This window comes from Aythya fuligula, chromosome 23 (assembly GCF_009819795.1).
Source record: "Aythya fuligula isolate bAytFul2 chromosome 23, bAytFul2.pri, whole genome shotgun sequence".
Taxonomy (NCBI): Eukaryota; Metazoa; Chordata; class Aves; order Anseriformes; family Anatidae; genus Aythya; species Aythya fuligula.
The window spans coordinates 5,469,022-5,487,493 of NC_045581.1; the positions used below are offsets into that span (position 1 = coordinate 5,469,022).

Sequence of the window (18,472 nt, forward strand, 5' to 3'; positions counted from 1 at the left end):
GATCTGCTAAACACTCCTACAAACCTCCCACACTGGCTACATCGCCCATCCTGGGAAGAAGAGTGAAAGGTAAAAGGAAGGGAGAGGAAAAGAGGAAAGGGAAAAGGAAAGGGAAAGGAGGCAAAATTCCTCTTGCACTTTCTCGTGAGTGTACTGAATGTTTCTTCTGCAGAAGACCTCATTTATGTGACTTTGATGCTGGCTTGGATTTTGATAGAGGACTCGGAACTTCTGCTGCTTAAGACATTTCAGGAATTTTAATTAGTTCTGAGACATTAGAAATGGAAAATCCTGAACTTTAACCCTTTCAGGTTGAGAGAACACAGTCTCCAGCAGGATTGTGAACTGTGGGTGTGCATAGAGGTCAGACAGCAGACTTCCCTGCAGATCCTGTATTATCTTTTTTGTAGACTCTTCAACCTGATTCAGATCTCATTTATTCCACTATAAATCAAGATTATATCCAATGAAATCAATGATGTTACTGTGCAAAAACAATCAACCCTTGCAGTTGTTCTCTGCGTTTGCTTTGCTATCACTGTAATCTCTTATCTGGCCCTGCATTACTTTCACTCATCTGGGTTAAAAAATGGCCTGCGGGCATATTTGTCATAGTGTACAGGAAAAAGCTCTCAGAGAGCAGATTTAATCAGTACTCAAGCAGGGAGTGAAAACAGTGGAGGAGGGAGGGAGAGAACTCTCATCATCAAGTGCCACAGGAAAGTTGCTGAGCATTCTGCTGAGGGGCTGAATGGCTACTGCAGCTATTAGCCACTCCTTTCATCCCCCCTCTGAGCTTTATGCACCAGAGGTTGCTGTAGGCATTTTACTTTCTCCTTTATTCTTTAAAGGTGACGCTGTTATTCACAAAACTGTTGAGCCCTGGAATAATGAAACCGTTCTGCAGAAATCCCTGCTGTTCCAGACAGGTTTATCAGAAAGCACCACAGATTTGACTAGCAGAGCCTTTAGCAGGCTCCAGGTTTCTGGGTGTCTCACTGCTGTGATCTCTCTGTCTGCTCCTGTCTTTTGCTTCATGATTTATATTTTTTTTAATTGCTGAGCATCTCTCGTTCAGAGATACTACTTGAATTTTTGCAAACAGCCATTAAACGTTCCTCCTAGATCAAAAATGCCCAGGGAATGCCAAGGGAATGCAGACACAGCGCCTCCTCACAACATTTAATTGCTTCTTTTGGTGGTGTACATTACTGTGACTCGTGCAATTTTAGTATTTGCAGTATTTTGGACACAGAACCTCATGGGGTAATTATTCTTACTTAGCAGGTTAGACACATGCAGCTCTTCCCTCCTGCAATTAATAGTATAGAGATAAAGCAGATTTCTTCATGTCAGTTTTTTGTTTATGTTTACAGGAGGAGGAAATGGTTTAGGGAAAAATTATCTAAATGAACTACCTGCTGAGATCCATGCATTTCTTACCTGAAGATTACCGTTTGCTTGATGGCAACTGATCTCTTCCTAACTTCAGACCTCTGTGTCAGCCTCATTTCTTCCTTCAAATATTTCTTCCAAAACCTGCTACAAATCTTTTTCTCTCTTCAGCTGCAGACCACTGAAGTTGTCCGGATGAGTTTCCAGTCTCAGGCACAATGTTTATTTGGAGTGGGCCATACTGTGGAGAACATCCTCGGTGTTTGTTTTTGTATTAGAACAGCAAGCTGCCTAGTGTGAATATTTACAAAATCAGGTGATTGTTAGCCAAAGCCATTTTTATTTTAAGTCTCTGAACCTATATTGGTGTTTGTTTGATTTCAGTGCCAGGGTAAATATTCACATTGCAGTTACAGTGTTACAAAAGCAGGTACTCATATCCTGGCTGCTACTAGACACACGGAAGTTCAAAGCTACTTTGTAGACTTCAGCTGAGTTGTCCATGTCTATGCAGGTCAAGGACTGGAATTATACTCCCTATTTCTTTCAAAGGATGATAAAAATTAAGACCTCCCTAAAATATAGTTCACTTGTACTTAGGACCCAACAAAGGTGAAAACAACTCTTTTATACTCAGTATTTTTGTTGCTTTCTGAACAGAAACAACCAAGTGTTGCAATGAGGCCATGCCAGTTTTTGTGCAGTAGGAGCCAGTCCCAAATTTCTTCTTCCAGTGCTTTAACCTCTGAGACACCTCGTGGTGGAAGCGTTTACTGCTGGCACTGCGGGACTGACATCGCAGGGAGAATCCATTTTAGAACAGAACTTGGGGCTTGCTTTCTGCTGCAGTTGGAAGCGGCTGAAGTCCTAAAGCTGGTGTAATACTGATTTGGGTAAAGGATAGATCTCCAGCAAATTTTTGTTTTAAAACTTTAAAGCCCCAGGGAAATTCATTTTGTTTGAAGCAATGAAGTCTGCCTTTGCCCAGGGCTTCACAAATATTTTTGAGATAGCTTGGTAATATTTTATCACAGCAACGCAACAGTTACAGGTTCTGTCCACCTAAGGCAAGCATGTGGCTTTCACTTGGGCTTCACACAAAGTTTGTTACTGTGATCTGAAACTGAATGTGAAACATCAGTGGGAGCCTGGGAGCCTGGTTGGATGAAAACCTTCATTGAAAATGTCACGTTGTTCTGACGCTAGCACACTAACTGCGTCTCCAGTGCAACACCACTGAAACCAATGATGCTAAATACACGGAAAGTACTTGTGGTCAGCTTTCTGTATTAGAATGTGTAATTTTGTCACCGTAACAGCTACGAGTTTTTACAGCATCTTTGTTTTTCTACTCAGAAATCACAGACCCTGAAAGAAGCAGTTTACATGGTTGTAAATTTGGGGGGATCGACCTCCAGTCTCTTATCAGCGAAGGTGCTAAGCACAGAGCCCTGTCCTTTGTTTGCAAGGCGCTTGCAAATCGCAATGGCTTTAATCAGTTGAAATATCCATTTCTGCTACTTCCCTGTTAGGTTTTTCAAACAAAACTGGGTGAAAGCTCTCCCAGCCGCGACCCCCTGAGGGGAGTTGTGCAACACCGCCAGCCTCCACTGAATAAATAGAAACTAGCATGGCAAATGTGCGCTCAAAGTAGGAGGGAAAGGCGCCAGCCGTGCTGGAAGGAGCCAGAAGCATTTTGAAAAGAGAGCTGAGACCCAGATTTTATTTTATTTTATATTTATTTTATTTTATATTTTATATTTTATTTTATTTTTTAATTTACTTATTTTATTTTTATTTCATTTTACTTTATTTCACTTTATTTTATTTCACTTTATTTTATTTTTTTCTCTCAGCTAAAGCCTGCGGCTGCTGTGCCAGCAGCACCCCAAGGCCCCGTTCCCCCGCTGAGGGGCTGCTGAGGCGAGGCCGAGCCCCCCGGGGTTGCCCGGGCCCCGTTGCCCCGGCGGTTTCGCGCCCGACTGACTCCGCGGGCAGCCAATCAGAAGCCGCGCTTCCTACCTAAGCTCGCCTCCCGCCGCTCAAACTGCCCAATCAGCGCGCGGGAGGTTAACGGATCATCCTGTCCCCCATGTCGGCGGTCAAATGAACCAATCGGCTGAGGGCAGGCTCTTCGCCAATAAGATCAAAGAGTTAGGGGAAGAGCGGCACGCGATTGGCCATTGGGCCTATCGGTCTTCACCGCCGCGGCGGGCGATTGGCTATTGGGGGCTAGGGGGCGGTTTCCGGGGGCGGGGAAGGTATATTAGAGGCGGACAAAGGCGGCGGCGAGGCCGTTTCGCTCGCCGCCATTTTGCGCAGCGGGCTCTGAGGAGCAGCAGCCGGGGCGCCTCTCCTCCTCCTCCTCCTCACCACCACCATGTCGCGGGATCGGTTCCGTAGCCGTGGCGGCGGCGGCGGCGGCTTCCACCGGCGAGGCGGCGGCGGTGGCCGCGGCGGCCCCAACCACGATTTCCGCTCCCCGCCGCCCGGCATGGGGATGGGCCAGAACCGCGGGCCCATGGGGGGCGGCCCGCAAGGCCCGGGCGGCCCGCCGGGCGGCGGCCCGAAGCCCGAACCCCCGAAGCCTCCCGCGTCGACCTCGGCTCCGCCGCCTTCGTCCTCTTCGTCCGCTTCCACCACGGCGGGGCCCGCCGGCAGCCAGCCCGGCCCTGGGGCTCCTCCGCCGGCCGCTCTGCCCGCGGGGCAGCCTCCGCAGCAGCAGGCGCAGGGCTCCGCGCCCGCCTCGGCTCCCCCCGGCCCCGGGGGGCAGCCTCAACCGCAGCCCAAGCCCAGCCCCAGCCCCACGCCGGCCGGAGGCCCTAAGAAAGGCCAAGGACAATCGCCCGGCGGCGGGCCCAAGGGGCCTGGCGGGCCCCAGCAGGGTCCAGGCGGGCCTCATAAAGGCGGACCGGGCCACCGCGGCGGGCCGGGCGGAGAGCCGCGGGGCCGCGGGCAGCAGCACCAGGGACAGCAGAGCCTCTCGTCGCAGCAGCAGGGCCCGGCTGGAGGCGGCGGAGGCGAGAAGCTTTCGGACGAGGTGAGTCATGGCGCCCTCCCCCCCCCCTTCCCTTTCCTTCCTTTCCCTTCCCCTCCCCGAGCCACAAGATGGCGGCGGCCGCCATGGGGGCCCCGCGCGCCGCGGCCGCCATTTTGAGGGGAGGAGCGCGGGGCCGGGGGGCGCAGCGGGGCCGGGGGGCGCCGGGCCGCGGGGCGAGGCCCCCGGAGGGGATTTGGGGCCACAACGGGGTCGTCTCGGCCTCCCCCGCCGTCTGGGGAGCCGCGAAGGGCTGGCTCCGACCCGCTTTGCTTCTTCGTAGGGTTTTAAAGCGAATCTGTCGCTTCTGAGGCGGCCCGGGGAGAAGACCTATACGCAGCGCTGCCGTTTGTTTGTGGGGAATTTGCCTGCCGATATAACGGATGAAGACTTTAAGAGGTTGTTTGCCAAGTATGGGGAGCCAGGAGAGGTTTTTATCAACAAAGGGAAAGGCTTTGGATTCATTAAACTGGTAGGCTTTCATACTCTATGTCCACCTCCTTAAAATTCTCCCGAAATAGTAATTTGTAGCATGATTTTTCTAAAACCGGGTCTTAAATTCCCTCAGGAATCCAGAGCTCTTGCAGAAATCGCAAAGGCAGAATTGGATGATACCCCTATGAGGGGTCGACAGCTTCGTGTTCGGTTTGCCACACATGCTGCTGCTCTTTCAGTGCGTAATCTGTCACCTTATGTCTCCAACGAGTTACTCGAGGAAGCGTTTTCCCAGTTTGGTCCAGTGGAAAGAGCTGTTGTGATTGTAGATGATCGAGGTAGATCAACAGGAAAAGGCATTGTTGAATTTGCATCAAAGCCAGCTGCTCGAAAAGCATTTGAACGGTGTACTGAAGGAGTGTTTTTGTTGACAACGTAAGTGTTTTGCTGCTTAGGATTTCTAGTTTTAAGCTGCACAGAGTTGTCAGTTGTTGCTAGCTTTTCAGAGTGGAGATTGCTATGGAAATGTAAAATGTGTATTTTGTATTCAGAACTCCTAGGCCGGTTATTGTGGAACCACTGGAACAGCTGGATGATGAAGATGGTCTTCCAGAAAAGCTTGCTCAGAAGAATCCAATGTATCAAAAGTAGGCACTATCTTTTGTTATAAACAGTATATAGATAACGTAGTGTGATCCCAAACTCTGAAGGAGTTAGGTTTTCAAATCTGGCTTTGAATATCCCAAAGAAACAGTGCATAAATACCAGCCTTTTAACATTTTTTTGGTAAGGGTGCTTGCACAGCTCTGAAATCAGACTTTGTTTGCTCGTATTGTTGTTGAAAATTGTCATCTTATTTAAGGCACATAGCATGTTGATACCAAAGGGAACAATAAACTGTTTATTACTAAAAGTAATAAACTAAAATTTTGATTTGTTTCATAACAAAGTTCCCCATGGATTTGCCTTATCAGGCTGACCACTGCACATGAAAGATGCAGTGATAGCTGAGTCTTTTCTTTAGTAACGTTAGGTTAAGATTTGTGTAGTGAGCCTGTTAATTATAGAAACGTGTTTTTCAGATCACCAAAGGGAGTGGAGGGGGAAGATCTTGTGGGTCTCAAAACAAGTGTGTTCAAAATGGCTTGTTAGGATCAAAAGCTATAAACAGCTTAGCAACGATGTCTTTGGAAAGAATGCAGATCAGTGTTTTTCTTGAAATCTTACTTTAAATTGCTAATGCATGAAAAGTTCTTACATTTCTCTAGTTTTGTTCCATTAATTACTGAATTTTTAACTCTAGTTACTTTATATGACTGAATGAGATGTCAGGTGTTTTGGGGACTAAGTTAAAATAAATACTACAGTTCTTTAACCACTAAGTCAGCACTGAAAACTCCATCTCTCTGTATCCTGGTGTTCTGAAAGCTGGTTAGGCAAAGGTCTTGTCCTTGAGGATTTTGCAGCTGACAGATACCAGCAGTGGAGTGTTTTGAGGAGGAAGTTAAGAACAGGATAAAGCAGTAGAACTTGAAGCAGAAAGATTTGCTTGGTTATAGTGTGGGAGTCCCTTCATTTGCATTTGGTAGTCTGTGGATGAAATGCTGTTCTGTAAATCTGTAAGACACTGTACTGTTCTCATCTTTCTGTCAAAACAAGCTGTATATTACATCATTGAGGTAGTAGTTTGATGTTTTGAGGTTTTTTGATGTTCCCTAGTTCTTTGGCTGTTCTGCCTGTGGTCTTTTATTGACCTTCAGTTTCCAGGCTTATGCGGCCTGACCGAGTATCTTCCTTTCTGCAGGGAAAGAGAGACTCCTCCCCGTTTTGCTCAGCCTGGCAGTTTTGAATTTGAGTATTCCCAGAGGTGGAAATCTTTAGATGAAATGGAAAAACAGCAGAGAGAGCAAGTGGCAAAAAACATGAAAGATGCCAAGGACAAACTTGAAAGTGAGATGGAAGATGCTTATCATGAGCATCAGGCAAACCTCTTGCGTCAAGGTAATTGGCTCTGAGTTGTGTTTTTCTAAATGCTTTTTGCTCTGAATGCTGGCTTAGATGTATGACTGTTTAATGGTTTTATGAATAAATTCATGCTTCCTGTTGTGAACCTGAGGCTGATGGTTTCAGTCTTAGAAAAGAGAACGGTGGTTTCTCAGTTTTAACTTAAATGAAGTATAGCTAAAAATAGGGTTGTGCAGTGTCTGCTGTAGTATAAACAAGGTTGATCTAATTGAAATCTGAATTGAAGTCTGAGGTTGTGGAACCGCTGCTGACAAGCTTGGTTTCTGCAGATCTTATGAGGCGTCAGGAGGAACTGAGACGTATGGAAGAACTCCATAATCAAGAAATGCAGAAACGCAAGGAAATTCAGCTGAGGTTGGTCTGGCTTTTACAGGATTTTTCAGTTGTACATTTGCTTCTTTTCAACTAAATGTGAAAACTTTTATTTTGTCAAGAACCTCCATTGCGGCTTCAGTTTGCATATGAGAAATTGAACTGCAGTGTAAGTTTTTTTTTTTTTCCTTGAGTACTTAAGCATCATATGGTATGTCTTCTGCTGAAGTGTTACTGCTCATACATGTGATGTTGATGGGATGTTGAAGTGTTACTCCTGTAGTTTAACGGTCTGCTTTGGGATGATCAGGCAGGAGGAGGAGCGTCGCAGGCGGGAAGAAGAAATGATGATACGCCAGCGAGAGATGGAAGAACAGATGAGAAGACAGAGGGAAGAGAATTATAGTAGAATGGGTTACATGGATCCAGTAAGTGAAAACATGATATTTTCTGGATGTTACCGTGTCTGGGGATTTCTGGAATTTGTTGGATGCTTTTGAGATTGATGCGTTTTGCTTCCTTTAGGTTAGCTGATGTGATGTCTTAGTGTAAGTGAAGTGATAGTTGTTGGCCGTACGCGTGCTTTATCTCCTGAAAGGTAGAGATTTCAGTAAGATTCTGTGCTAAAAGTTGTTTCTTCTACGCAGAGGGAGAGAGACATGAGAATGGGTGGTGCCACCACAATGAACATGGGAGGTAAAGGATTTTTAAATAATTGCTTTCTGTGGTTACCTTAGAAAGTGCCAGAATATGATTCTATGTTTCTCTTCCTTAGATCCTTATGCTTCTGCAGCCCAGAAATTTCCACCTCTCGGAGGTGGTGGCGGCATAGGTTATGAAGCTAATCCAGGAGTTGGCCAAGCAGCCATGAGTGGTTCTATGATGGGAAGTGACATGGTAATGTATCCTGTGGTGGCTTTAGTTTAGCACAAGGGAAATGTTGCAGTTGGGAATTGAGTTCTGTGCTCGGATGGTTGTGTAAATTTCACTGTTAACTGCTGACTTTTCTTGTCAGGTGTTTAACATGGAAGACTAGTTTGGCAGTATGTAGTACTAGTTTAGTTAACCATTATGGTAGCTTACACAGTTGGAAGTTGTTTGTAAGTGAATTCAAATGTGCTGTGAAGCATATTTGCAATTAACTCTGACTTTATTGGACTTCAGAAATTCTGCATCACAGTTAGGCTTGGAAGGATTCTTACAAGTTCTAGATAATCTGATGATTTTCAGAGTTTAAATAACATACCAGCTGTTCAGTAATTTGCATTTTGTATGGACAAGTGAGATCTTGGTTCTCCTTTCCGAAGTTTAATGCTGTGTTTCTTTTGGCCCTTCCAAGCCTAGTTAGAATTGATGCATGTTGGTATGGATATGCTGTTAATTCAAAAATCTGTGCTCACGTTTCTTTAAGCAGCAGATTAACTTAAGTAATGGTGAACAGCATATCGCTTACTCTGTATGCTGAAGTTTGCCATAGAAAAGCAGAAATGCTGTTTTTTTAGGTTTTAGACATGTTCCAGTGATCCTTGACTGTAGCCATTTTTGTGGTTCCTGACTCACACAGGAATGATAGCCTGTTCTGGTTGTTTTCTTTGTTGGGTATGACTACAGGTAGAGTTTATTAAAGCTACTGCATATCTCATGTTCTGAGGTATGTTTCCAAATGACTATTTTTGGCACACTATATGTGTGGATGGGCTTGGAGCCTGCTTGGTGTTATCACACTGAAGCAATACTGATATAGATTAAAGAAATGCTTAATGAGTATAATGGAAATCTGTTGGTTTAGGCGGTGATGCTAGTGTGCTTTCACCCTCCTCGTAAAGGGTGTACAATGTTGCACAAGCTGTAAACGATTTTTGGGCGGGCTTAGGCCTCTGACTTAACTTGGTGAGCTACCATAGTAGCTTGTCAAAAATCTTCTGTTTTTATGGGAACTGTATCTTTGGAATCATAACTTTGCAGAGCCTCATTGATTCAGTAGACAGTGCTGGTGGCCTTAACGTATCTATAATCTACTGATATATTTAGGCAGTTCCTAAGTTCACAGTGAACAGTTAGGCAGTCTGTGGTCAATGCTGTGCATATTTTTCTCCTCCTGAAATTCCTGGTACAGGTGCATGCTGAGCTTGTGGAATACTTGAAAACATGATCTGGTCAAAATGTGTGACAGTAAGATGGTTTTAACTGCCTTGAGTTTCTTAGGATTGGGGATCTCTGCCACACAGTGCTGTCACAGTTACTGGGCTGCTCTCTTTATAAACAGAACTGGAGGTAGGCTTAAGCTGCTGTGATTTAGGCAGAAAGACCCCAGGTAGTAGTTCTGAAATACCTTTCTGGGAAGGATTGAAACAAACTTTCAGAAGTCAAGAACTTGAAGTAAAAGTTTTCAGTTGCAGGTACCTTTTGTAACAAGCAACCTACCATTGTTCTGTTACTGGGTAGTGGAAAACTTGCTTGAAATGAAGTTTAAAGCTCTCTTTGACTTTATAATTTGTCAGTTCTGTAGATTGAATGCTGATCACACCTACTGATACAGTATCTGAACGAAGTACATGCAACTAGAGGTACTGGCAAAAAATACCTGAAGCCTCTGCTTTATTGCAGGGCAATTTAGCTTTTATATCCTGGTGTGGAGGCTTTCAAGACTGAAGTTGTGAATTTTCCAAGAGCTTGTGGTGAAGGTGGGGTGGGAGGGGTCCACTGACTGGATGCACAGAACCCTTTGTGCATAGCTCTAACCTGAAACACTGAATAAATTGTAGCTCTCTGAACACATTTTGCATATACAGCAGCAGTTCCGGAGTACGTGGGATTTAATAAAAGCAAGTCTCTTGATGGAGCAGTTGCGTTGGTTAGGTAAATCACTGGTCATGAGCTTTTTCACATTTTTTTTTTCTTCTTGTGATCCAGTAGTGCTCACTATCAGTTTTGATCACTGCCTAAGGCCTCTGCAGTTTAGTCAGCAGACCGTAGTCTTAACCCCATCTTGAAAAGCACATGGTCTCTATTGCAGCACATGCCATTAACTGGTGAGTAGGCATTCTGTTTACAATGACATTTTATGAATGTCAGCTTGTACTTCAGTGAACTGAAGATACTCTCTCTGGCTAGGCTTATTGGAAATGACAGTGATGTAATCTAAGCTTTTACTGCACGAAAGGTGAGAAGTTTGCAAGCTATTTGCATTAACTTGGTTGAAAATTGCTAGAGCTCATTTGGAAAAGTTGTTAATTCACATCTGCACTAATGCTTACATTTCTAGCACTGCAGGGAGGATCTGTTCTTTGTAACAGATGTATGAGAATGCATCAAGTGGGAACATACCTCAAGGCATGTATTACAATAAACTAATTTTTAAATTACCCTTTTTTCCTTTCTATGTTCCCGGTACCTGTGGATCGGCTCAATGGTGATTGTATCGACGAACCTTGACTACGGAACCTTCTAAAAATATATACTTAACACACATGGACATCAACTACATATAATGAACTGTTAATTCTGTTCCAATAGCGTCCTGAACGCTTTGGGCAGGGAGGTGCGGGGCCTGTGGGTGGCCAGGGTCCTAGAGGAATGGGGCCTGGAACGCCAACAGGATATGGTAGAGGGAGAGAAGAATATGAAGGCCCAAACAAAAAGCCCCGATTTTAGATGTGACCTGTAGTTTCATTCCAGTTTGTTTTGTCTGTCTTGTTTAGACACCAACTTTTTAATTCTTGCATTTTAGTAAGAAAGCTACGTTTTTATGGATGTTAGAAACTTACTGACCTAATATTTGTAAGTGGTCTGTTTGGGCGAGTACAATTTAATTATGTAATGCAGTGTTTCAAAGCAAATTTAGCTGTTTTTTTGATGTATAACGTCCCTAACTTGATGGCAGTGTACCTTGTGCCACTGAATTCCCAAAGTGTACCAACTTTTTTTTACTGTGCTTCAAATAAATAGAAAACTAAATGTAGTAACTTTTCTTGCCATTCATGGTTAAATTAAGAGGCTAAATACCACACCTTCAGCAGTAAACCAAGAGTCTTGCCACAGAGGTCAAACCAGACCAGGGTGTGGAACTGTAGTGAAGAGCTGAGATCTCTTCCTATAACGCCTCTAGCTTAAGATTGGGTCAAACAGTAGCTTAACTTTCTAGTAGGTGCAGATTTTTTAAGCATTAATTGTGCTGCAATAAGGAAGCAAATGGAAATCTTGCAGGTGCTGTAAGATAATGGTCATGAAAGCTACACTGCAAGTAATGCAGTATGCAACGAATTTCATATTATAGCTATGGATAATGGGTGGTGGGATGATAGCACTTACCACCTCGGCAGTTACTGCTTGGAATTTTTTAAAGTCTTTAAGCAGAAGACTTAGCAATGGTTATTTTAAAAATAAATCCATAGAAAGACTTGTATTGACTGACTTCCTATCTTACGGATTATTATTGAGTTATTTATATGCTCTTAAGCTGTTTGAGATTCCAGGATCTGGCCTTGCTCCGTATTGTATATCTGCCTGAAATTGCTTGGCAAAAAGACCAGAAGTGCTACTTGAGTGATGAGGGGAGAACCTGCTAATTCATACTTGTAACTTGCTTATGTCCTCATGCTAATTGAGTGGACTAATTTGCATAGTTCAGAATTCAATTGTATTATGGGGGCTGCAGCAACTAGTCTTTAAGTCTTGTAGCTGGTGGGTAAATCCTAAATGCCTGTATGTAAAATACAGAGAAACGAGCATTCTTGCACGATGGTTATTGCTATTATTGATGTGGGGAGGTAATGCATCAAAAGCAGTATCTAAATCTGGAGCTAACAGTTAATACCGCACAGTACAAATAAACTCCCTTCAAGGCTGTTTTGTAGGTCTGATGAATTCATTAGCTTGCTGATAACTTCGTTAAGCCCCAGAAGAATTTCAAAGCATTCTGGACTCATAAGGTAGCTGCTTTGCTTATTATGACACTGTACCAGATGAGCTGGGAACGTGACTTCCCAGCATAAAATGCCTTGGTGTTAATGCAGGATACATCAACCTGCTTGGCACAAAGTAGGTAAACTTTGGCTGTACCTTCACGCCACTCCCCAACTCCCGAGCATTCTGTGAGTAGCTTTAATCTTACCAAGATCTTTCCACTCCTTGTGCGAAGCATTGGCTAATTCTAAATTCTATGCTAAATTTTCTCTGTGGTTAAAAGTTGTCAGTCTGCAGTATCTTAGAGTGCGGATGATCGCTCTTGAAGTACTCACTGTAAGTGCTGTTACTCCTCAAATGAAAAAAAAAAATAGCAGGTTGTGAAATGTTGATAACAGGTAACACTGACTTGGGAATATTCAGTGCACTAAATAGTGACTCAGCTGGTTTGGTGAATGCTTCTTATTTTCACAGAGAAGTGTGGAGGTTGATAACATGCTAAGACAATGAATTGCTATTCAGGAAATTGCGAATTGGCAGTTCCTAAACTGCAGACCAGGTATTTGGGAGTACTGGTATTGGATACTTAGCCTAAAAAATCAGCAGTCCCACTGCAATTCGCTTTAAGTAGTCCTAAATAATGCTTATGTTTTCTGCAGGGTGTTCATGGGACACCCACGAAAAGTGAAGGTGTCTGAGATGGGGAATTCTGAACGTAAACATTTAAATTAATTTTTTCAGTTTATTTTTCAGATTACATGTCATTCTTTATTAAAGAGATGCCGGTGCATATCCTAAAGTATGTTCTCTTGTAGCTCTGTAACTTTGAAGAGTGAAGGATGCTGATGTCCTTGTACCTTACAGAGGTTCTCTCTTGGTACCCCTGTTTTGTATGTAAGCTCCTGTTGCTAGGTACTAAAAATCGATGAGTTGCAAAACCATGACCAGTAAATACATAGAAGAATCGGCAGTTTTCAAAACACCTGAAAGTTTGGTTAAATGTGGCTTTGTTGTAGCTGCATAAGCAGAATTCCTAAAACTCTAAAGTTCTGCTTTGAGTTGCATGTATTCAACAGGCATACAAGTAAATAGCCAACTCGATTTCAAGACCTTTTAAAGGTGGTGTCTTAAAAGCTGGCAAACAATTTAAAACTGATAAAGTTACTAAATGTGGGAGGTGAGACGGTTATGTTCCTTTGATCTGTTCCTATGAGGTTTTGGACTTTTTTCATAAAATCAGATTGATGTAATTGAATCCTTAAAACAATTTAGAAAAGTGCTTGGTTGGTCAGACCTATTTTTGGATGGTCTGGCTCACAACACCTTTTTGTACTGGACTTGGAGGACATTGGCTGTTGCAATTTAGCTCGCTTTAACAAAATCGAGCCCATTTTGACATTTAGATATCTAAAAACTGCAGCATGTAGAAACTGGTATCGTTATTCATATCTTCACGCTTCCTCAGAAACGAATACAGAATAATCTTATCTTCTGGTGTAGACACATTACACTAATCATTTATACAGCTGACGAGAAACTGAAACTGCTTCTGAGATTTTGTGGTATTTTTGTGGTAGAAAAATTCTTGGCTTCTCCTTGGCAACCATTTGCTGTGGCAGCAAGTTTTTGCTGGAGTTTTTGAGACTGCAATTTACACTTAAAACTAGTGGCCTGCTACATAACTGCACTTAGCCAGCATTTCTGCAGTTCATAACTGTGAGGAACGTAGTACCACAAATGGCAATGGACATTAGGACCCGGATGTAGTATTCCTGCTTGCTCCAAGATTCTCATTGCCGACTGCGTACAGGTAGGTAACAAGCAATATAATATAACTTGGTGACTTTCTATGTAATCTTATACTGTGGGTATTCTGACATCACACTTCTGACTGTGGAATTACAGTGCAGCACTCCTCATACCTGTATGCTAAACTTGCATCAAAGCTGCGTGGTTTTCGGTTTTAAGCTTTGTCTTGTTCAGAGTCAATAAGCAACTTACTGTGATTCTTAGATAAGTATTTCCAGACCCGATTCCTTTGTACATACGACTCGGCTTGTGTGAATTTTTCTCAGCTACGATGTAACGAAGATGTTCTTAGACGAGCTCTGTGGGGAAGAGGGGATGTGACCTTACACTCAGTTAACTAGTCAACTAGGTGCTATCAGTGCCTAGAAAAGCATCGTTTAAACTTCCTGTAGTGACCAAGTGGCCCATCTGCAGTGCATCCCTTTGTAGAGTCTTGGCTCGGTAGGAAATGTGTTAGTAATCACTGCTCTAGCCCTCTGTGAACTGATAGTCAAAGCTCACTAATACAGCCAGCTTTAAGACTGATTGGGAATATTTCTCAGGACAAACAAATGAGTGCTTGAATGAATATCCCTGTAAAAAGTTCGGTAGAGCTTATTGGAAATCTCAGTTGTCTTTATTTTAATTAATCCTTGATTGACAAGCATATCACATTTCTCTGCCTTTAATTGCTAGTGGTGAGATTCTGTGTTTCTGCCTCTTAGTCATCTTGGTAGTGTAACGCTCAATTTCATTTTTCATCAGTCTCGAGGATGTAATTCTAAACTCTTCACTGCTAAAAATGCTGAATGTAGTGTTTCAGGATAAACATGCTTACGTTTCCAGACATCCAGACATGCTGATCTCCAGCTCTTTTGCATTAGTTCTTGAACCTGAATTTCAAGGTCCCTCGTTTCAGCACATGATCCAGCCTCTTGTCTGATCAGTTTATTTCAGAGGTGTTGTAATGTGTTTTCCCCTTTGTTCTGCAAAGGTCTACTTTGCAATCATTGTTTCTGGTATTTTGGACCATTCTGTGTTACCTTCCACAAAAGACTTGCTGGTGAACAGGTGATCTGCTGGCCAGCCTTGCCCTCTGTCTGCTGTAGTTAGCTTTTCAGTGTTCCATTGAAAGCAGCTGCACCTTAAACTTAAGATCATAATACCAGGTCTTTGGTTACACCACAGTGAGTGTAGCTGAACACTAGCTAGTCAAGCAGTGGCACCACTTGTCACATCCAGTTCGGCTTTTTGGTGATGGCTTACTCTTAATCTGCGACTAGAATTTAGTAGCAAAACTGCTGACAGTACGCATCGCATGCTGTCGTGTAGCAAACCTGAACTGCTAATCCTGAAACCAGTGCTCAGCTCTAACTTAGTATGTCCAGTGTGCTCTGGATACCTGACTTGACCTGTAGGAATGTCGTGGAGGGGTTATTGGCACATCTGCTTTGTTCTACATACTTAAACTAGTAGGATTTTGACACTCTTGGAGCAAGCAATCTGTGACTGAACCATGGGTCTCATACTAGCTCTGACTGTCTGCAGTAATGAAACTTGGTGTGGTAGATAACTTAAAAGCCAGTCTGTAACAAGTGGGTACCAAGAAATGACATTAAAGTGCTTGCATTGTGTTTCATCTTGAATTTCTACCTGTGTGTGAAATACACTTTTTCCTCAAAAAAAAAAAAAAAAGCTTATCTAAAGCTTATCTGAAGCTCAGAAGTGTGGTGTCAGAATACATATGCGTACCTGTTAGGCCCTCAGATCCAGAATCTGGTGCTGTCAGGAGAGAGCACAGCATAGCGTGTATGGGGGCTTTACTGTAACATTAAGCATACAAAGTGTTGATTTGCTTGCAGTTTTCCCCATAGCTAAACACCAAGGCCTGTGAGTAGTTCTAGGACTTCAGCAGTAATGGGGTTGCATGTCTCTGTTAATCATTGCCAGCTGCAGTGACACGATCAGGAAGGCCAGCGTTTTGTTCCATTCTCTTAAATAAGGCTAAGCATGTTGGAAAGGATGCATTAAAAAGTTATGCTGTTCTGGGTAAATACTTGGCTTCTTCCACTACTAGCAAGTTTGGAATCTGCTAATTAGCTTCAGATTTTTCTCTCCATGCCAGCTAGTGGGGCTCTTAAATAGCTGCTTACTGGAAAAGGAAAAAATAAAACGGGAGGATTGGCCTTCTCCCACTTCTGTCATTGCTGCTAGATAATGATTGACATGTTAGGACTTGGCTGTGCAATCCCGCAGTGGTCTGTGAATACCCCATCTCTATAAATGTTGCTTTTGAACACCAGTACTGAAGAGCTAACTGGGGAGGGTTGGGAGGAGTGTGCCTCTAAGTGAATCTGGAGTGTTAAAAGGATGCACAAAGATATAGTATCCCTTATGCATGGTGTTTGTTGCTATGGCATAGAAAACAAAATGTGCATACTATACTTCTGCTCCTGAGGGCCATGATAAAACCCAGGTGGTGGGTTTGAGACTAAACTTGAACTTGTCCCTACCTGGTCAAATCACATTGTGACCGTAGTGTGATTTGCCTCCCAACGAGAGGTGTGCACAGAACGTTGTACTACTACATCCCCTAGTTGCTAACTATTGTAGCTTGCCCTCAACTTAGCTACAGTAAAAGGGTGGGTCTTCAGAAGGGAAGAATCTCTTGCTTAGAATAAAAGCAGTCGACTGACGATGCTAATCAATAGTGTCTTCCTTTTGGCTTTTGAAGCACTCCTAGGACTATTGAACCGAGGGCTACTAGGAATTAGGGACACTGCACTCCTTCACGAAGCAGAAGGAAGAGGGCATTGTACAGGAATCAAACTAGGTTAAAATAGTTGAAGTAGCTTGATAAAATTAATGCCTTCACATAAGGGATAGTATACCTCTGGCTGCAATCAAACTTCATTGTACTCAGACTGGTGATTTACGGTTTGTGCTCAGACAAGGTGCAGTTCTTCAGGCAACTACATGCATATTCCTTCACCTCTTTACAAATGTTTAGGCTAGTCTGTTTCTGCCCCTTATTCTTCCACTTAATATTTTGGAATAATTTGTAAATTCCCCCTCATAACTAATCAGTCCACGTATCTTAAAACTTTGCTTTTAAGTTAGTTTTGAAATGGCCATAACTTGCTGTGTATTATAATAATAACTTCAATTGTTATCCTTTAGGTGAAGATGCAAGCTGAGTGAAACTGGAGTGCTCATCCATTTGAAGTAAGCATGTCTTTCTTGTTCTGTGGGGGTGAAATAATAAAGGCCTCTGGACACTTGATGTTCAGTGAGGAAGTAAACTTTGAATTAGTGAATGTGTGAGATGTATAAGGTACAACTTAGTACCCTGCTCTCAAACTGTGGGGTTCAGTACCTGGGCTCCATCTGGGCTTGATATCTTGAGAGCAGTGGTTAAAACCCCCTTCCTAGATGGGGGTTTGTTCTAAAGGTTTAAAAATCATTGTCAATAAAACTTGTGAATATTTTTCTAGTTCAGGAGCTGAGCATGAGCACATCCAGCACGATGTCCAGTGATATGTGAATGGACCGAGAAAACAAGTGAACAAGTAAGTAGATGCTGTCCTTAGGCTACTGCTCTGTTAAAGCAGTGCATCACTGTGATGTCAGGTAGTTCCTGCCTGGAATTTGCCTCTGATGAATCTCAATTTTACATGAAAATGATGAATCTTTCTTTTGTAGAGCCAAGATCTAACCATTCTTTGAGGCTTTTCAGCCCTGCAGCATCAAATAAACTGTCATCTGAACACTGTAGGTGGTCAAACAAGAAATAAGCATTTTTATGTCAAAGTTCAAATGGAAGGGATGCAAATAGGATGGAGTGATTTTGTCAGCAAGGAAAACAGGAATAAAGCAGCTACTTATTTGTTAATCTAGCTAAAAGTTGTTAAAAGTGCTACTTATCTGAAATAGTGAGCATTGAACTTTCAAAATTACCTGCAAGATAAGTTAGTGTGTACAAGAACGTCAGCCAATAGTGGTTTAGGGAAATAAACTAATCTGCACAGCTGGAATTAATGAAATTTTCCCTCTAATTTGTTACTTAAACTACAAGGGGGAGCTTCAGATATTTTAAATCTTGTGTGAGGAGCAACATGCAAAAGTACCTTAACACATGAGAGGGGTAAGTAATGCTTAGTCATGCCACAGCTGAACCTGTAAGATGTGAAACCAGTGAGATTCAATTGGTGAACTCCTATTGAATCCTGTGTGACTTGTCACCACTGCCCTTGTTTCTGGGGTAGTAAAACAAAGCCACTTGATCTTTAGAGGTAGATGAAAACATGAATGCTATTTGTTTTATCTCCAGTCTGATGTAAGATCTTATGATCCTAGAGAGTATTTTATAGGTGCATGGCCTTTGTGATAACTGATTCCCTTTCCATGTCATTGTGTGTGGTTTCTGGTGGAATTTTAAAGTTCTTGCTAACTATGTGTTTCTTATTTGCAGAAGAAGTCCAAATGCAGTGAAGAGGAGCCAGGAACATGCCAATTTTTACAAATAAAATATTTAATTTTTCTTAATGACTTCTGTTTTTTTTCTGGAGTGTGTTC

General features: G+C 42.9%; 1 protein-coding gene across 3 annotated transcripts; it reads left to right on the forward strand.

Moving 5' to 3' along the window:
- Positions 1-3,706: 3,706 nt before the first annotated feature.
- On the forward strand, positions 3,707-18,442 carry SFPQ (splicing factor proline and glutamine rich). 3 transcript variants are annotated; one of them, XM_032202378.1, is made up of 12 exons: positions 3,707-4,435; positions 4,716-4,904; positions 5,001-5,302; positions 5,419-5,514; positions 6,672-6,868; positions 7,162-7,246; positions 7,515-7,632; positions 7,852-7,900; positions 7,980-8,101; positions 17,078-17,122; positions 17,392-17,466; positions 18,369-18,442. In XM_032202378.1, exons 1-10 carry the CDS (start codon positions 3,776-3,778, stop codon positions 17,096-17,098), a joined length of 1,839 nt encoding a protein of 612 aa, XP_032058269.1. In that variant the 5' UTR covers positions 3,707-3,775; the 3' UTR covers positions 17,099-17,122; positions 17,392-17,466; positions 18,369-18,442. The 3 variants fall into 3 exon arrangements, with proteins under 3 accessions (XP_032058269.1, XP_032058268.1, XP_032058267.1); XM_032202376.1 differs by having other exon boundaries at positions 3,708-4,435; positions 10,721-17,122; XM_032202377.1 differs by lacking the exons at positions 17,078-17,122; positions 17,392-17,466; positions 18,369-18,442 and having other exon boundaries at positions 7,980-10,788.
- The last annotated feature ends 30 nt before the right edge of the window (positions 18,443-18,472 follow it).

Coding starts and splice junctions, on each gene's coding strand:
- SFPQ (XM_032202376.1), top strand. CDS start 3,776: ATGTCGCGGGATCGGTTCCGTAGCCGTGGCGGCGGCGGCGGCGGCTTC. Junction 5,515..6,671: donor AAGAATCCAATGTATCAAAA/GTAGGCACTATC, acceptor TCCTTTCTGCAG/GGAAAGAGAGACTCCTCCCC. Junction 6,869..7,161: donor GGCAAACCTCTTGCGTCAAG/GTAATTGGCTCT, acceptor TGGTTTCTGCAG/ATCTTATGAGGCGTCAGGAG.